Genomic DNA, 13433 nt, shown 5'->3' with positions numbered 1-13433 from the left:
CATAATGCCTAGGATCTTTTTCGGAGGCAGTTAATTATTTTCAATACTACTATTCTGAAGTAAAATAAATGCTCCAACATTTCCAATAATGGCACCAGTGTGAAGTATTTAACTTTAATTACTGAAGAAAATTACGAATTTGTTTTCTCCTCTTTTTAATAGATAAAACTTATCATTCATCGGAGATGTATCATATCCATTTTATCACTAAATGTATCTTATCTATAAAACAAGCGACTATACAGTTTCCTCGAAAGGAACTATACGGTGTCAGTTTCAAAATAATGCAAGTGACTATACAGTTTCAACTTATAATCCGGCAATTGTGAAAAAGATATTGTCCTCATTAATATATATTTATATTTTTAATATTGTCAAATAAGTTAATAAACCTGTGATCGTGCTTGAAGCAAAGCAAAGTAGACAGACTATCTTTAATAACGAAAAAAAAAATCAGGCGGGTGACTCAATTCTGCGGTAATGAACAGCAGTTCAACTCAACTTGTATGTACAAGATACTAAGTTGTACGTACAAGATACTATCTTGCATGTACAAGATACTATAAGTTGTACGTACAAGATAGTAACTTGTTCGTACAAGATACTAACTTGTTCGTACAAGATACTAAGTTGTACGTACAAGATACTAAGTTGTACGTACAAGATAATAACTTGTACGTACAAGATAGTAACTTGTACGTACAAGATACTAAGTTGTACAAGATACTATGTTTTACGTACAAGATACTAACTTGTACGTACAAGATACTAAGTTGTACGTACAAGATACTAACTTGTACGTACAAGATAATAACTTGCACGTACAAGATACTAACTTGTACGCACAAGATAAATTAAATTATATAGTGGCCCTAATACGTCGCCGTACAAAGTGTGTTATAAATCATTATTATTGAAAAATTTAAAAAATCGCGCAAGTGACCTCACACCCGTACGCATTCGTTCATCTCCTAATTAAAAAAGAATTATGGGATGGTAGATATATGGAATAAATTACTATCCCTAAAATCCTAAAATAAATAAATACAAAGAGATCGATAAATAAAATTCCCCAAAAAATCAAAGATGTCTGATTTTTTTTTCTTTGCCTAGAGTAACAAAGTTCAAAAGTCAGTTAAGTCAATTATATTATCATAACAATCAAAATATGTCTGATTTTTCCTTTACAAAGGGTAATAGTGTACCAGTCAGTTAGTAAACTTAGAATGATAAAAGCTTGGAAACAAACTCAACCACCCTAAAATACATACAGTGCCGTCTGTATCGACTCGACTATCTAAGGTAATAACTTATTACATACAGCACAAGCTTCCTGAATCATTGAGGCGAACTATATATATATACACACACATAGATACATATTATAGAGGTACTAACCGTCATTTTATGTTTGTATGGTATTCCATGACACTACAGGTATTTCCTACAGTTTATTATAAGATGTACCCTAATCCGACAGTTGTGATCAAACCGACCAGGATCTACTATTGTACGTGAGGAGGATGGACGCTGGGTGGTTTGTTGTGGTCATTTGCTGCTGTATACAGTATATATATGGCTATGACACCGCGGTCCCGGCATGTGATAGGTAAGTATTTTAACTTCCTCATTCTAAATACATATGTATAGAATACCGAATTCATTTTAAGTAGTGAACAGGCGCTTAAAATTCGTTCAAAAATAGGGACGTAAACAACCGTCCTTATATGACCATTGGCTGTTTGCGTCTCCTTGACAACCGTCCTTATTTGACCCTTGACTGTTGGTGTCTCCCTGACAACAGTCCTTATATGACCCTTGACTGTTGGTGTCTGTCTGACAACCGTCCTTATATGACCTTTGAATGTTGGTGTCACCTTGACAACCGTCCTTATATGACCCTTGACTGTTGGTGTCACCTTGACAACCGTCCTTATATGACCCTTGACTGTTGGTGTCTCCCACAACCGTTCTTATATGACCCTTGACTGTTGGTGTCTTCTTAACAACCGTCCTATATAACCCTTGACTGTTGGCGTCTCATTGACAACCGTCCGATAGGACCCTTGACTATTGGCGCCTCCTTGACAACTTTCCTATAGGACTATTGATTGTTGGTGTCTCCATGACAACCGTCCTATATGACCTTTGACTGTTGATGTCACCTTGACAACCGTCCTATATGACCCTTGACTGTTGGTGTCTCCTTGACAGCCGTCTTTACATGACCTTTGATTGTTGGTGTCTCCTTGAAAACCGTCCTTATATGACTCTCGACTGTTGGCATCTCATTGACAACCGTCCTATAGGACCCTTGACTGTTGGTGTCTCCTTGACAACCGTCCGTATTTGACCCTTGACTGTTGGTGTCTCCCTGACAACCGTCCTTATATGACCCTTGACAACCGTCCTTATATGACCCTTGACTGTTGGTGTCTCCTTTACAACAGTCCTTATATGATCTTTGGCTGTTGGTGTCTCCTTGAAAACCGTCCTTATATGACCCTTGACTGTTGGTGTCTTCTTATCACCTTTTCCCTGTGGAGTCACAGTGACACCATATCATGTTTCCTTGTAAACTTCTAACTTTGTTATGACCTTATTTGTCATCTTAATTGTACCCGGGTGTTTGTGTCTCCTTGATATCTTTACAATTCAGTACAGTGTTCGTAACCTAAAATTAAACAAAAACATGCAATAGTTTATTAAAACATGTCTTATTGGTTTAAACGGTTTGCTATATCATATTCACATGGTATATTTAATTTTCAGTAATATTTACTGTGCCGGGCCATTACTACACGCTGTACAAACGTCAGGATTGTTTAAAGATTCCAAGACGTTTGTCGACATGAGTCTGAAGGCATCACAAGGTACGCCATCACAATACTGGACAGTATAAGTAAACCATATATAGAGACTGTTAGATGGACAATCGAAGGACAACAATAACCTTACCTAGATACCTAATATTCAATGTATTGTGTATATATGTTTTTGTGGTGACAATAAAATGTATCCTGGTCGTAAATGTCTTCTAAAATGGACTTTTGAAAAGGCTCTTATCTTTCATAGAATCAGACAGTAATATCTGAGACAGCAACAGGTAACTTAAAAATCACAGGTACACGAAGTTTACTTGAAAGTTGAAGCCTATAAAACACGCATTCACTCTCACGGACTGACTCAACACCATTTTTTGTAATTATTCCGAATACATTGTCAACTCAAGGGAAGTATACCTATCCATGTATTTTGTTCCAGACAAAATTTTGTCGGAATTCAGCAAACTACAGCAGCAGTACACAGATGTCATCCCCAAGGACACACTCGCGGAGTTTGTGAACACGTATTTCTCAGGGCCGGGCGATGAGTTTTTACCGTGGACTCCGTCAGATCTACCTCGTATGTAAGTCCCCAACGCAGGGCCCTGAAAATTAGTTTTAGTCCATAGATTAAAACTCGATAAAAATACTTATATTTGTATATCACAAAGGAAAAAAGAAAACAATATCTGAACGACATTTAAAGAATACCAAGATGCTTATAGCTAGAGTAATAATGATATTAACTCTGAGGTCGAAGATCAATGTAAAAAGCGAAAATGTCACATCTTTGTTGATGGTTATATACTGCTAACGAATGGTATTTTCTCCATAAAAAAACAACAGCAGTTTAATGTTGTAGACTTTGGTTTATATTGTTTAATGTTGTAGACCGTGGTTTATATTGTTTAATGTTGTAGACCGTGGTTTATATTGTTTAATGTTGTAGACCGTGGTTTATATTGTTTAATGTTGTAGACCGTGGTTTATATTGTTTAATGTTGTAGACCGTGGTTTATATTGTTTAATGTTGTAGACCGTGGTTTATATTGTTTGATGTTGTAGACCGTGGTTTATATTGTTTGATGTTGTAGACCGTGGTTTATATTGTTTAATGTTGTAGACCGTGGTTTATATTGTTTAATGTTGTAGACCGTGGTTTATATTGTTTAATGTTGTAGACCGTGGTTTATATTGTTTAATGTTGTAGACCGTGGTTTATATTGTTTGATGTTGTAGACCGTGGTTTATATTGTTTATTTGTAGCTGTTTAGTTGTAGACCGTGGTTTATATTGTTTAATGTTGTAGACCGTGGTTTATATTGTTTGATGTTGTAGACCGTGGTTTATATTGTTTAATGTTGTAGACCGTGGTTTATATTGTTTAATGTTGTAGACCGTGGTTTATATTGTTTAATGTTGTAGACCGTGGTTTATATTGTTTAATGTTGTAGACCGTGGTTTATATTGTTTAATGTTGTAGACCGTGGTTTATATTGTTTAATGTTGTAGACCGTGGTTTATATTGTTTAATGTTGTAGACCGTGGTTTATATATTTATGTTTAGATGTTTATATTGTTTGACCGTGTGTTTATATTGTTTAATGTTGTAGACCGTGGTTTATATTGTTTAATGTTGTAGACCGTGGTTTATATTGTTTAATGTTGTAGACCGTGGTTTATATTGTTTAATGTTGTAGACCGTGGTTTATATTGTTTGATGTTGTAGACCGTGGTTTATATTGTTTGATGTTGTAGACCGTGTTTATATTGTTTAATGTTGTAGACCGTGGTTTATATTGTTTGATGTTGTAGACCGTGGTTTATATTGTTTGATGTTGTAGACCGTGGTTTATATTGTTTAATGTTGTAGACCGTGGTTTATATTGTTTAATGTTGTAGACCGTGGTTTATATTGTTTAATGTTGTAGACCGTGGTTTATATTGTTTAATGTTGTAGACCGTGGTTTATATTGTTTAATGTTGTAGACCGTGGTTTATATTGTTTAATGTTGTAGACCGTGGTTTATATTTTTTTGATGTTGTAGACCGTGGTTTATATTGTTTAATGTTGTAGACCGTGGTTTATATTGTTTAATGTTGTAGACCGTGGTTTATATTGTTTAATGTTGTAGACCGTGGTTTATATTGTTTAATGTTGTAGACCGTGGTTTATATTGTTTGATGTTGTAGACTGTGGTTTATATTGTTTGATGTTGTAGACCGTGGTTTATATTGTTTAATGTTGTAGACCGTGGTTTATATTGTTTAATGTTGTAGACCGTGGTTTATATTGTTTAATGTTGTAGACCGTGGTTTATATTGTTTAATGTTGTAGACCGTGGTTTATATTGTTTGATGTTGTAGACCGTGGTTTACATTGTTTAATGTTGTAGACCGTGGTTTACATTGTTTGATGTTGTAGACCGTGGTTTATATTGTTTAATGTTGTAGACCGTGGTTTATATTGTTTAATGTTGTAGACCGTGGTTTATATTGTTTAATGTTGTAGACCGTGGTTTACATTGATTAATGTTGTAGACCGTGGTTTATTTTGTTTAATGTTGTAGACCGTGGTTTATTTTGTTTAATGTTGTAGACCGTGGTTTACATTTTTGGCGAGGGTTACCTCGCCATTGTGATCGTGGTTGCAAAATTCTCTTTCAGTCAATATCCTCAATATGATTGGCTAAGAACTTGCTCGCAGATACTAGCGCTCCTAGCGGCAGTGTATTCAACAACTTTGATTTTACCGGGAATTTTAAATAGCAAATTTTGAATATGAAAGTTACTGAAATAAGCGTATCTGTAATGTTGAAATAGGAATAGTAGATTACTACTTTCATATCCTTACCATATACATCATCCAAATGATCTTAGGTTGGAAAATTTTCACTTGAATTGTGTACAATGTATCTAGGTCTTTTTTTCGTCCCGAAAATGTTGTTTTCAATACATGAAGACGTTTTTCGTCCGAAAATGCTTCGCTTCGCCCCACGCGTTTAGTCCCTACTAGTGGACAATTTATCCCGCGAACGGAAAAAATGAAATCTATATTTCACCCCTCAAAACATTAAAAATTGTTACAAAATTGATTTTTATGCACTAGTTGAAATCATATTAGTTCTGGGAGCAAATATATTTCAGGCACGAATTTATGGAGATTTGTTTATCACGGCTGCGTTTATGCCACTGTACGTGTAAATCCACAATGGAAGAAAGACAACTCTAACAAAATTTTTGTGACAAATTTGGACTACTGATAAAATAGCACGTGACAGACGGTGAACATTTTGTAAATGTCCAAGGTGGCGTAATCTTTAAAACTAAACGGCAGTTAATAAGGTATGGATATTTACTCACATCCATTATTATCGATAATTGTATAAAGCACAAGTATAAAATCAGATTATATCTAATACTAAAGGCACGGTTCAGTAGATGTACCACTAAACCATACATGTACTTTTAAACAAATAAATAGTTATTTTCACCAACAGCGAGCTTGACGTTTCTGACATGATACATAACAGATCATATGCATTAAACTAGGTAAATACGAAGTATAACATTCTTTGGACCCGAACGAATGTACGATAAATTCATATATGGAATGTTCATATAAGAACTCGAAGTGATATTTTTTTGGACTACTACAAATCGACGAAAATGCCGATTTCTTCATCATAATCTCTTTGCGTTAAAACGGCACACTTAAAAAAGCTGTTTCAATCTGTAACAAATGTAGAGAACAAACTGTTTTAAATTGTTTAGCAATTATCCTGAGTTATATTTTTACCAACAAGCATCAGAGATTAGCATATTTTAAACTTACATAAACATATTCCCGACTCTCACTTGCATTGTTTGAACACCTCGAGCGGAAACTAATCTCTACCACCTGGCACACAGTCTTACAAATGCAATCGCACAAAAAGCCCACAATGATCACTGTTTTGAGTGCGATTACATCTCTTATTGGTGTGAACAATGTTAGTTTTTTAACTTTTTTACTCAACAAAATAGACTTTACGCTTTTCATGATAAGTACCATCATTTTCTGTATAACTTATTAATTTACCATCTGTACCCATTGCATACGTGTGTATTTATTACTTCTTTGTGCACATTATATAACATAACTGCTATAGACTGTATATTACAATCAATTTATGAAGGACAAAACTCTTACATGTAAGAACAGGAGGGACTGAAGAACAGCGGAAATTAAAATTCAATAATATTTCCTCTATGCTGGTATTGCTATTTATGAAAAATGTTTAATTATATGATATTAGCCTTAAACAGTAAAAACTCTGTATATAAACCAAATTGTTTTCCTTATGTTTTTACATACCTGTCGAATACATACAAGTAAACCACATTCCCCCTAAACAGTCTAGGATAATAAACTTTTTGATGACCAAATAAGTAACATTTCAACTTATGAATCATACCTATATGTAACAATCAAATCAGTTCCCGTAATGAATCATATACCTACCGAAAATAATTTATCATTAAAATTATTGTAGCAAATAACCTGTAAATAATTTAACAACTCATATACTTATATATTGTTTATATTCTAATGACCTAGGCTACATGCTATTAAATTTGAAATTGAAATACATAAAATATTATTTTAAAATTTAAAACTCAACACTATGACATTAGTCAGTTTATATTATTTTGTTCCAATGTATGGCTATATCGTTCCGAAACTCACTAATCATCACCTTCGAGACAATTTAATGAAAATCAATTAAACATTATTTGTATAACACAGGTCGTCTTATGTTTTCCCCGCCTTGACTATCAATGTTCCCTGATCACTCTGAAAGTATTTATTTTACCTTTTTTTTTTCGGTCACCACATGAACTGCCTTTAAATCAATCACACCAATGAGACATACATTTACTGCATTCATTACAACACTGTAAGGCAATTCTGCAAGATCAGCGAACATTGTTGATTTACCTTGAATATCTACATGCACAGTATGGTACCATATGTAACAGGAGAGGAGAAAATGTAGCGGCAAGACCGGATTCGATCCCGGGACTCTCCGAACACTAGCTGAGTGCTCTACCGACTGAACTACCTGGTCATCGATAATCGACCCAGTCCAGTCCCGCTACACTCCTCCCTCCTTTTTTGAATAAATACGAGACCCTTTCAAACACCACAACCGTTGGTTATTTAGTGGGTGCCAATTCTGTAACAGGAGAGAAGAAAATGTAGCTCTTCCGACTGAGCTACCTGATCGCCGACAATCAATCCAGTCTGATCCCGCTACAAATATTTATCTGGTTATTTTATCTCCCTTCCTATTTCCAATCTACCTTTATGACTTAGAATCTTACCTGATGGAAAAGAATATTTTGTCTTACAAATCTTGACAAATTATGCACACTGTGATTGTTGCAAGCTAAACTACGTATCCGCTAGCTGATTGCTGTTGATTGCTAATGATCTCAAACACACTAATTACTTATTGTGCCAAGTTAAGTAAATATATTCTACTCTTTTCAAATATTCCTGATTACTATTCATGTGTAATATCTCAAAACATTGACATGTGCACGGAGTACGGTGGCCAATAAAAGAAAACAAACGCAATGCGGTTTTCATATGTTATTTCTTCTAAATACAACACTTTTTGTTCAAGTTGTCAAGCATTTATGGGGAATATTTTGCATTGAAATTGTCACCTTCATACATCGGTTTTGGGACTCCCTGGACATTGTTTTCCCCATTTTGTTGATGCGCAAAATATACTGATAGTAGATTTTTTAAGCATTTTCAGCCCTAAAAATTACCTGCGCAAAATTATACCAGTTTTTACGGTATATGATATTGGAATGTATCCCAAACTTTTTATCATATTATTTGCCAATAACACTGTTATGATATCAGAAATATCTGATGGTCTACAACAAGTGTTACATGAATTTTAACAATATTGCATAACATGGAAATTAGAACTTAATATCAGAAAGATAAAAATTGTGATCTTCTCAAGACGTAAATCGGTACAACAACACCAGTTGATGTTATGGAATACAGAATTTAGATTTATAAGAATTGTTTACATATCTAGGTACAGAAAATAATGTTAATGGTAGCGTTTTTAAAGAAAGGGAAAAAACCTGCTGAACAAACAATTAAATCGGTGTTTGCTGTTTATAAGAAATTAAGGAATGTATCTCTTCCTGTTCATCTTAAACTGAAAATATTTGATTCACTTGTAATGACAGTTTTATTATACTCATCAGAGGTATGGGAAACGATCATGAAGTTAAGAAAGTGTACAAACAATTTCATGGTCTATGGTGAGCTAACAAGTTATCCGGTTTGAATTGAAGTTCGGATACAATGTATATCAATCAACTTGCTGTTTTACAAAAGAATAATTACAAAACTTGTTAAAAGTATACCAATTGACCAATTTATTCAAAAATCACATGGTGATATTGATAAGTCCTCTAGAGGACAGATATATTATATATTTAAGACATTTTGGCATAGAAAAGTATGCCCCTTGTCTTTCTCTGCTGCAAAACAATACTTGTTAACTGATACTGTGGTCCCAGGAACTTGATGACAATAGTCATTAAGAATGAATATTTTCATTAACATCAAATTAACAAGGAAAACGCTAAAGGTGTCATAAAATCATTTGACATATAACATCATAGGAAATATTAGAATGGGCTTCCAAGATTTTAGTATGTGTCTCTTATTTTACACCTGTCCAAACTGGAAGGAACACCAGCCAAATTTATTTCTTATTGTACAAAACTACAGTTGTATTGACCTTAGAAATATATTCCTCCTAATATCGAGACCGAGCCATTTAGTACTTTCAGTACTTTGATTTTGATGTTGTAGACCGTGGTTTATATTGTTTGATGTTGTAGACCATGGTTTTATATTGTTTGATGTTGTAGACTGTGGTTTTATATTGTTTAATGTTGTAGACTGTGGTTTATATTGTTTAATGTTGTAGACTGTGGTTTATATTGTTTAATGTTGTAGACTGTGGTTTATATTGTTGATGTTGTAGGCCATGGTTTATATTTTTTGATGTTGTAGATCGTGGTTTATATTGTTTAATGTTGTAGGCCATGGCTTATATTGTTTGATGTTGTAGATCGTGGTTTATATTGTTTGATGTTGTAGATCGTAGTTTATATTGTTTAATGTTGTAGACCATGGTTTACATTGTTTAATGTTGTAGACCATGGTTTATATTGTTTGATGTTGTAGACTGTGGTTGACATGTTTAATGTTGTAGACCGTGGTTTACATTGTTTGATGTTGTAGGCCATGGTTTATATTGTTTGATGTTGTAGATCGTGGTTTATATTGTTTGATGTTGTAGACCATGGTTTAAATTGTTTGATGTTATAGATCGTGGTTTATATTGTTTAATGTTGTAGACCATGGTTTACATTGTTTAATGTTGTAGACCATGGTTTATATTGTTTGATATTGTAGATCGTGGTTTATATTGTTTGATGTTGTAGGCCATGATTTATATTGTTTGATGTTGTAGACCGTGGTTTATATTGTTTGATGTTGTAGACCGTGGTTTATATTGTTTGATGTTGTAGACCGTGGTTTATATTGTTTGATGTTGTAGGCCATATTTATATTGTTATGTTGTAACTTGTTTATATTGTTTGATGTTGTAGACCGTGGTTTATATTGTTTGATGTTGTAGACTGTGGTTTATATTGTTGATGTTGTAGACCATGTGGTTTATATTGTTTGATGTTGTAGACCGTGGTTTATATTGTTTAATGTTGTAGACCGTGGTTTATATTGTTTAATGTTGTAGACCGTGGTTTATATTGTTTAATGTTGTAGACCGTGGTTTATATTGTTTAATGTTGTAGACCGTGTGTTTATATTGTTTAATGTTGTAGACCGTGGTTTATATTGTTTAATGTTGTAGACCGTGGTTTATATTGTTTAATGTTGTAGACCGTGGTTTATATTGTTTAATGTTGTAGACCGTGGTTTATATTGTTTAATGTTGTAGACCGTGGTTTATATTGTTTAATGTTGTAGACCGTGGTTTATATTGTTTAATGTGTTGTAGACCGTGGTTTATATTTGTTTAATGTTGTAGACCGTGGTTTATATTGTTTAATGTTGTAGACCGTGGTTTATATTGTTTAATGTTGTAGACCGTGGTTTATATTGTTTAATGTTGTAGACCGTGGTTTATATTGTTTAATGTTGTAGACCGTGGTTTATATTGTTTAATGTTGTAGACCGTGGTTTATATTGTTTAATGTTGTAGACCGTGGTTTAATTGTTTATGTTGTAGACCGTGTTTATATTGTTTAATGTTGTAGACCGTGTGTTTATATTGTTTAATGTTGTAGACCGTGGTTTATATTGTTTAATGTTGTAGACCGTGGTTTATATTGTTTATGTTGTAGACCGTGGTTTATATTGTTTAATGTTGTAGACCGTGGTTTATATTGTTTAATGTTGTAGACCGTGGTTTATATTGTTTAATGTTGTAGACCTGGTTTATATTGTTTAATGTTGTAGACCGTGGTTTATATTGTTTGATGTTGTAGACCGTGGTTTATATTGTTTAATGTTGTAGACCGTGGTTTATATTGTTTTTTGTGTTAACGGTTTATATGTTTATGTTGTAGACCGTGGTTTATTGTTTAATTTAGAGTTGTTTAGTTGTAGCCGTGGTTTATATTGTTTAATGTTGTAGACCGTGGTTTATATTGTTTAATGTTGTAGACCGTGGTTTATATTGTTTAATGTTGTAGACCGTGGTTTATATTGTTTAATGTTGTAGACCGTGGTTTATATTGTTTAATGTTGTAGACCGTGGTTTATATTGTTTAATGTTGTAGACCATGGTTTATATTGTTTAATGTTGTAGACCGTCGTTTACATTGTTTAATGTTGTAGACCGTGGTTTATATTGTTTAATGTTGTAGACCGTGGTTTATATTGTTTAATGTTGTAGACCGTGGTTTATATTGTTTAATGTTGTAGACCGTGGTTTATATTGTTTAATGTTGTAGACCGTGGTTTATATTGTTTAATGTTGTAGACCGTGGTTTATATTGTTTGAATGTTGTAGACCGTGGTTTATATTGTTTAATGTTGTAGACCGTGGTTTATATTGTTTAATGTTGTAGACCGTGGTTTATATTGTTTAATGTTGTAGACCGTCGTTTATATTGTTTAATGTTGTAGACCGTGGTTTATAATTGTTTAATGTTGTAGACCGTGGTTTATATTGTTTATTTGTAGACCGTGGTTTATATTGTTTAATGTTGTAGACCGTGGTTTATATTGTTTAATGTTGTAGACCGTGGTTTATATTGTTTAATGTTGTAGACCGTGGTTTATGTTTAAGTTTAGACGTGGTTTAATTGTTTAATGTTGTAGACGGTTTATATTGTTTAATGTTGTAGACCGTCGTTTACATTGTTTGATGTTGTAGACCGTCGTATACATTGTTTGATGTTGTAGACCGTCGTATACATTGTTTGATGTTGTAGACCGTCGTATACATTGTTTGATGTTGTAGACCGTCGTTTATATTGTTTGATGTTGTAGACCGTGGTTTATATTGTTTAATGTTGTAGACCGTGGTTTATATTGTTTGATGTTGCAGACCGTGGTTTACATCTTTTTTTTTTAAGTTGTAGACCGTCGTTAATATTGTTTAATGTTGTAGACCGTCGTTTCTGGAAGGAGTGAAAGATCCACGGCTGTACGACTTTGGCTGGGACCTGTGTAATATATGGAAGGATCTCGGGAGAAAGGTGAGTGGGAAATGAATCATCAGATTCTAAAAGATTATATTACTAATCAAAATGTTTTATCTGTTTGAATGACGTTTATAATTGATCAGGATATCTAATAAAAATACACATTAAAATATCAAAATCCTTGCGGCAGTATATAATGTTTGTGTTCAACTGAATGTGCAGAAAATGTGATTATCGGCGACATAATACCTTTGTCCTTTTGCAACTGAAATCTTGCCTAATTATAGTATTTACATTACATACCAAAATATCATGCTTTTAAAAAATACTTATCAAACATCTTATCTCATTAAAAAGGTAATACATATTAAAACCATGCATGCAAAAGTGATATACAAATGAGACGTTACACCAGGTGGGAAATCCCTTATATTTTGATATAAAATATTCTTACTTCTCGGGGTTATAATGAAACCCTTTTGTTCCAGATCAAGTCTGATCTGCTGAACCAGACAGATAGATACTCTCTACTGTATCTCCCCAACCCTTTTATAGTCCCTGGAGGCAGATTCAGAGAGACATACTACTGGTAAATATTTCATAGTGTCTGCATTATATTAGCACTGGATTTCCAACTTGCTTACTCAGGTCACTGTATACAATTTAACGAAACCTCGCAATTACGTCATTAGTATAACCTTGACCTTAAGGTTCTGATGATCTTGTCTTTGGAATTATTCATAGTAAACATTTAGGTGTTAAACTTCAAGCATTCAAAAGCATTTCGGGAACGTACAATGGTTATCAATTACTTTCAAAGTGGCAAATTGTAAGTTCAAATTC

At 33.5% G+C, this 13433-nt stretch overlaps 1 protein-coding gene across 2 annotated transcripts in view; it reads left to right on the top strand.

Moving 5' to 3' along the window:
• The first annotated feature begins 1366 nt into the window (after window positions 1-1366).
• LOC138317828 (trehalase-like) overlaps window positions 1367-13433 on the top strand; it is a 32126-nt gene continuing 20059 nt past the window's right edge. Inside the window, exons 1-5 of one of the 2 annotated variants that reach the window (XM_069259747.1) lie at window positions 1367-1609; window positions 2773-2873; window positions 3265-3409; window positions 12557-12644; window positions 13079-13179. In XM_069259747.1, the coding sequence (XP_069115848.1) occupies window positions 1524-1609; window positions 2773-2873; window positions 3265-3409; window positions 12557-12644; window positions 13079-13179 (521 nt within the window). In that variant the 5' untranslated portion in view covers window positions 1367-1523. The remainder of the gene's footprint in view (window positions 1610-2772; window positions 2874-3264; window positions 3410-12556; window positions 12645-13078; window positions 13180-13433) is intronic. The other variant, XM_069259746.1, reaches the window with a different exon arrangement.

Source organism: Argopecten irradians, chromosome 3 (assembly GCF_041381155.1).
Source record: "Argopecten irradians isolate NY chromosome 3, Ai_NY, whole genome shotgun sequence".
Taxonomy (NCBI): domain Eukaryota; kingdom Metazoa; phylum Mollusca; class Bivalvia; order Pectinida; family Pectinidae; genus Argopecten; species Argopecten irradians.
The sequence above is the reverse complement of the archived record's forward strand: the minus strand, read 5'-3'. Positions and strand labels throughout refer to the sequence as shown.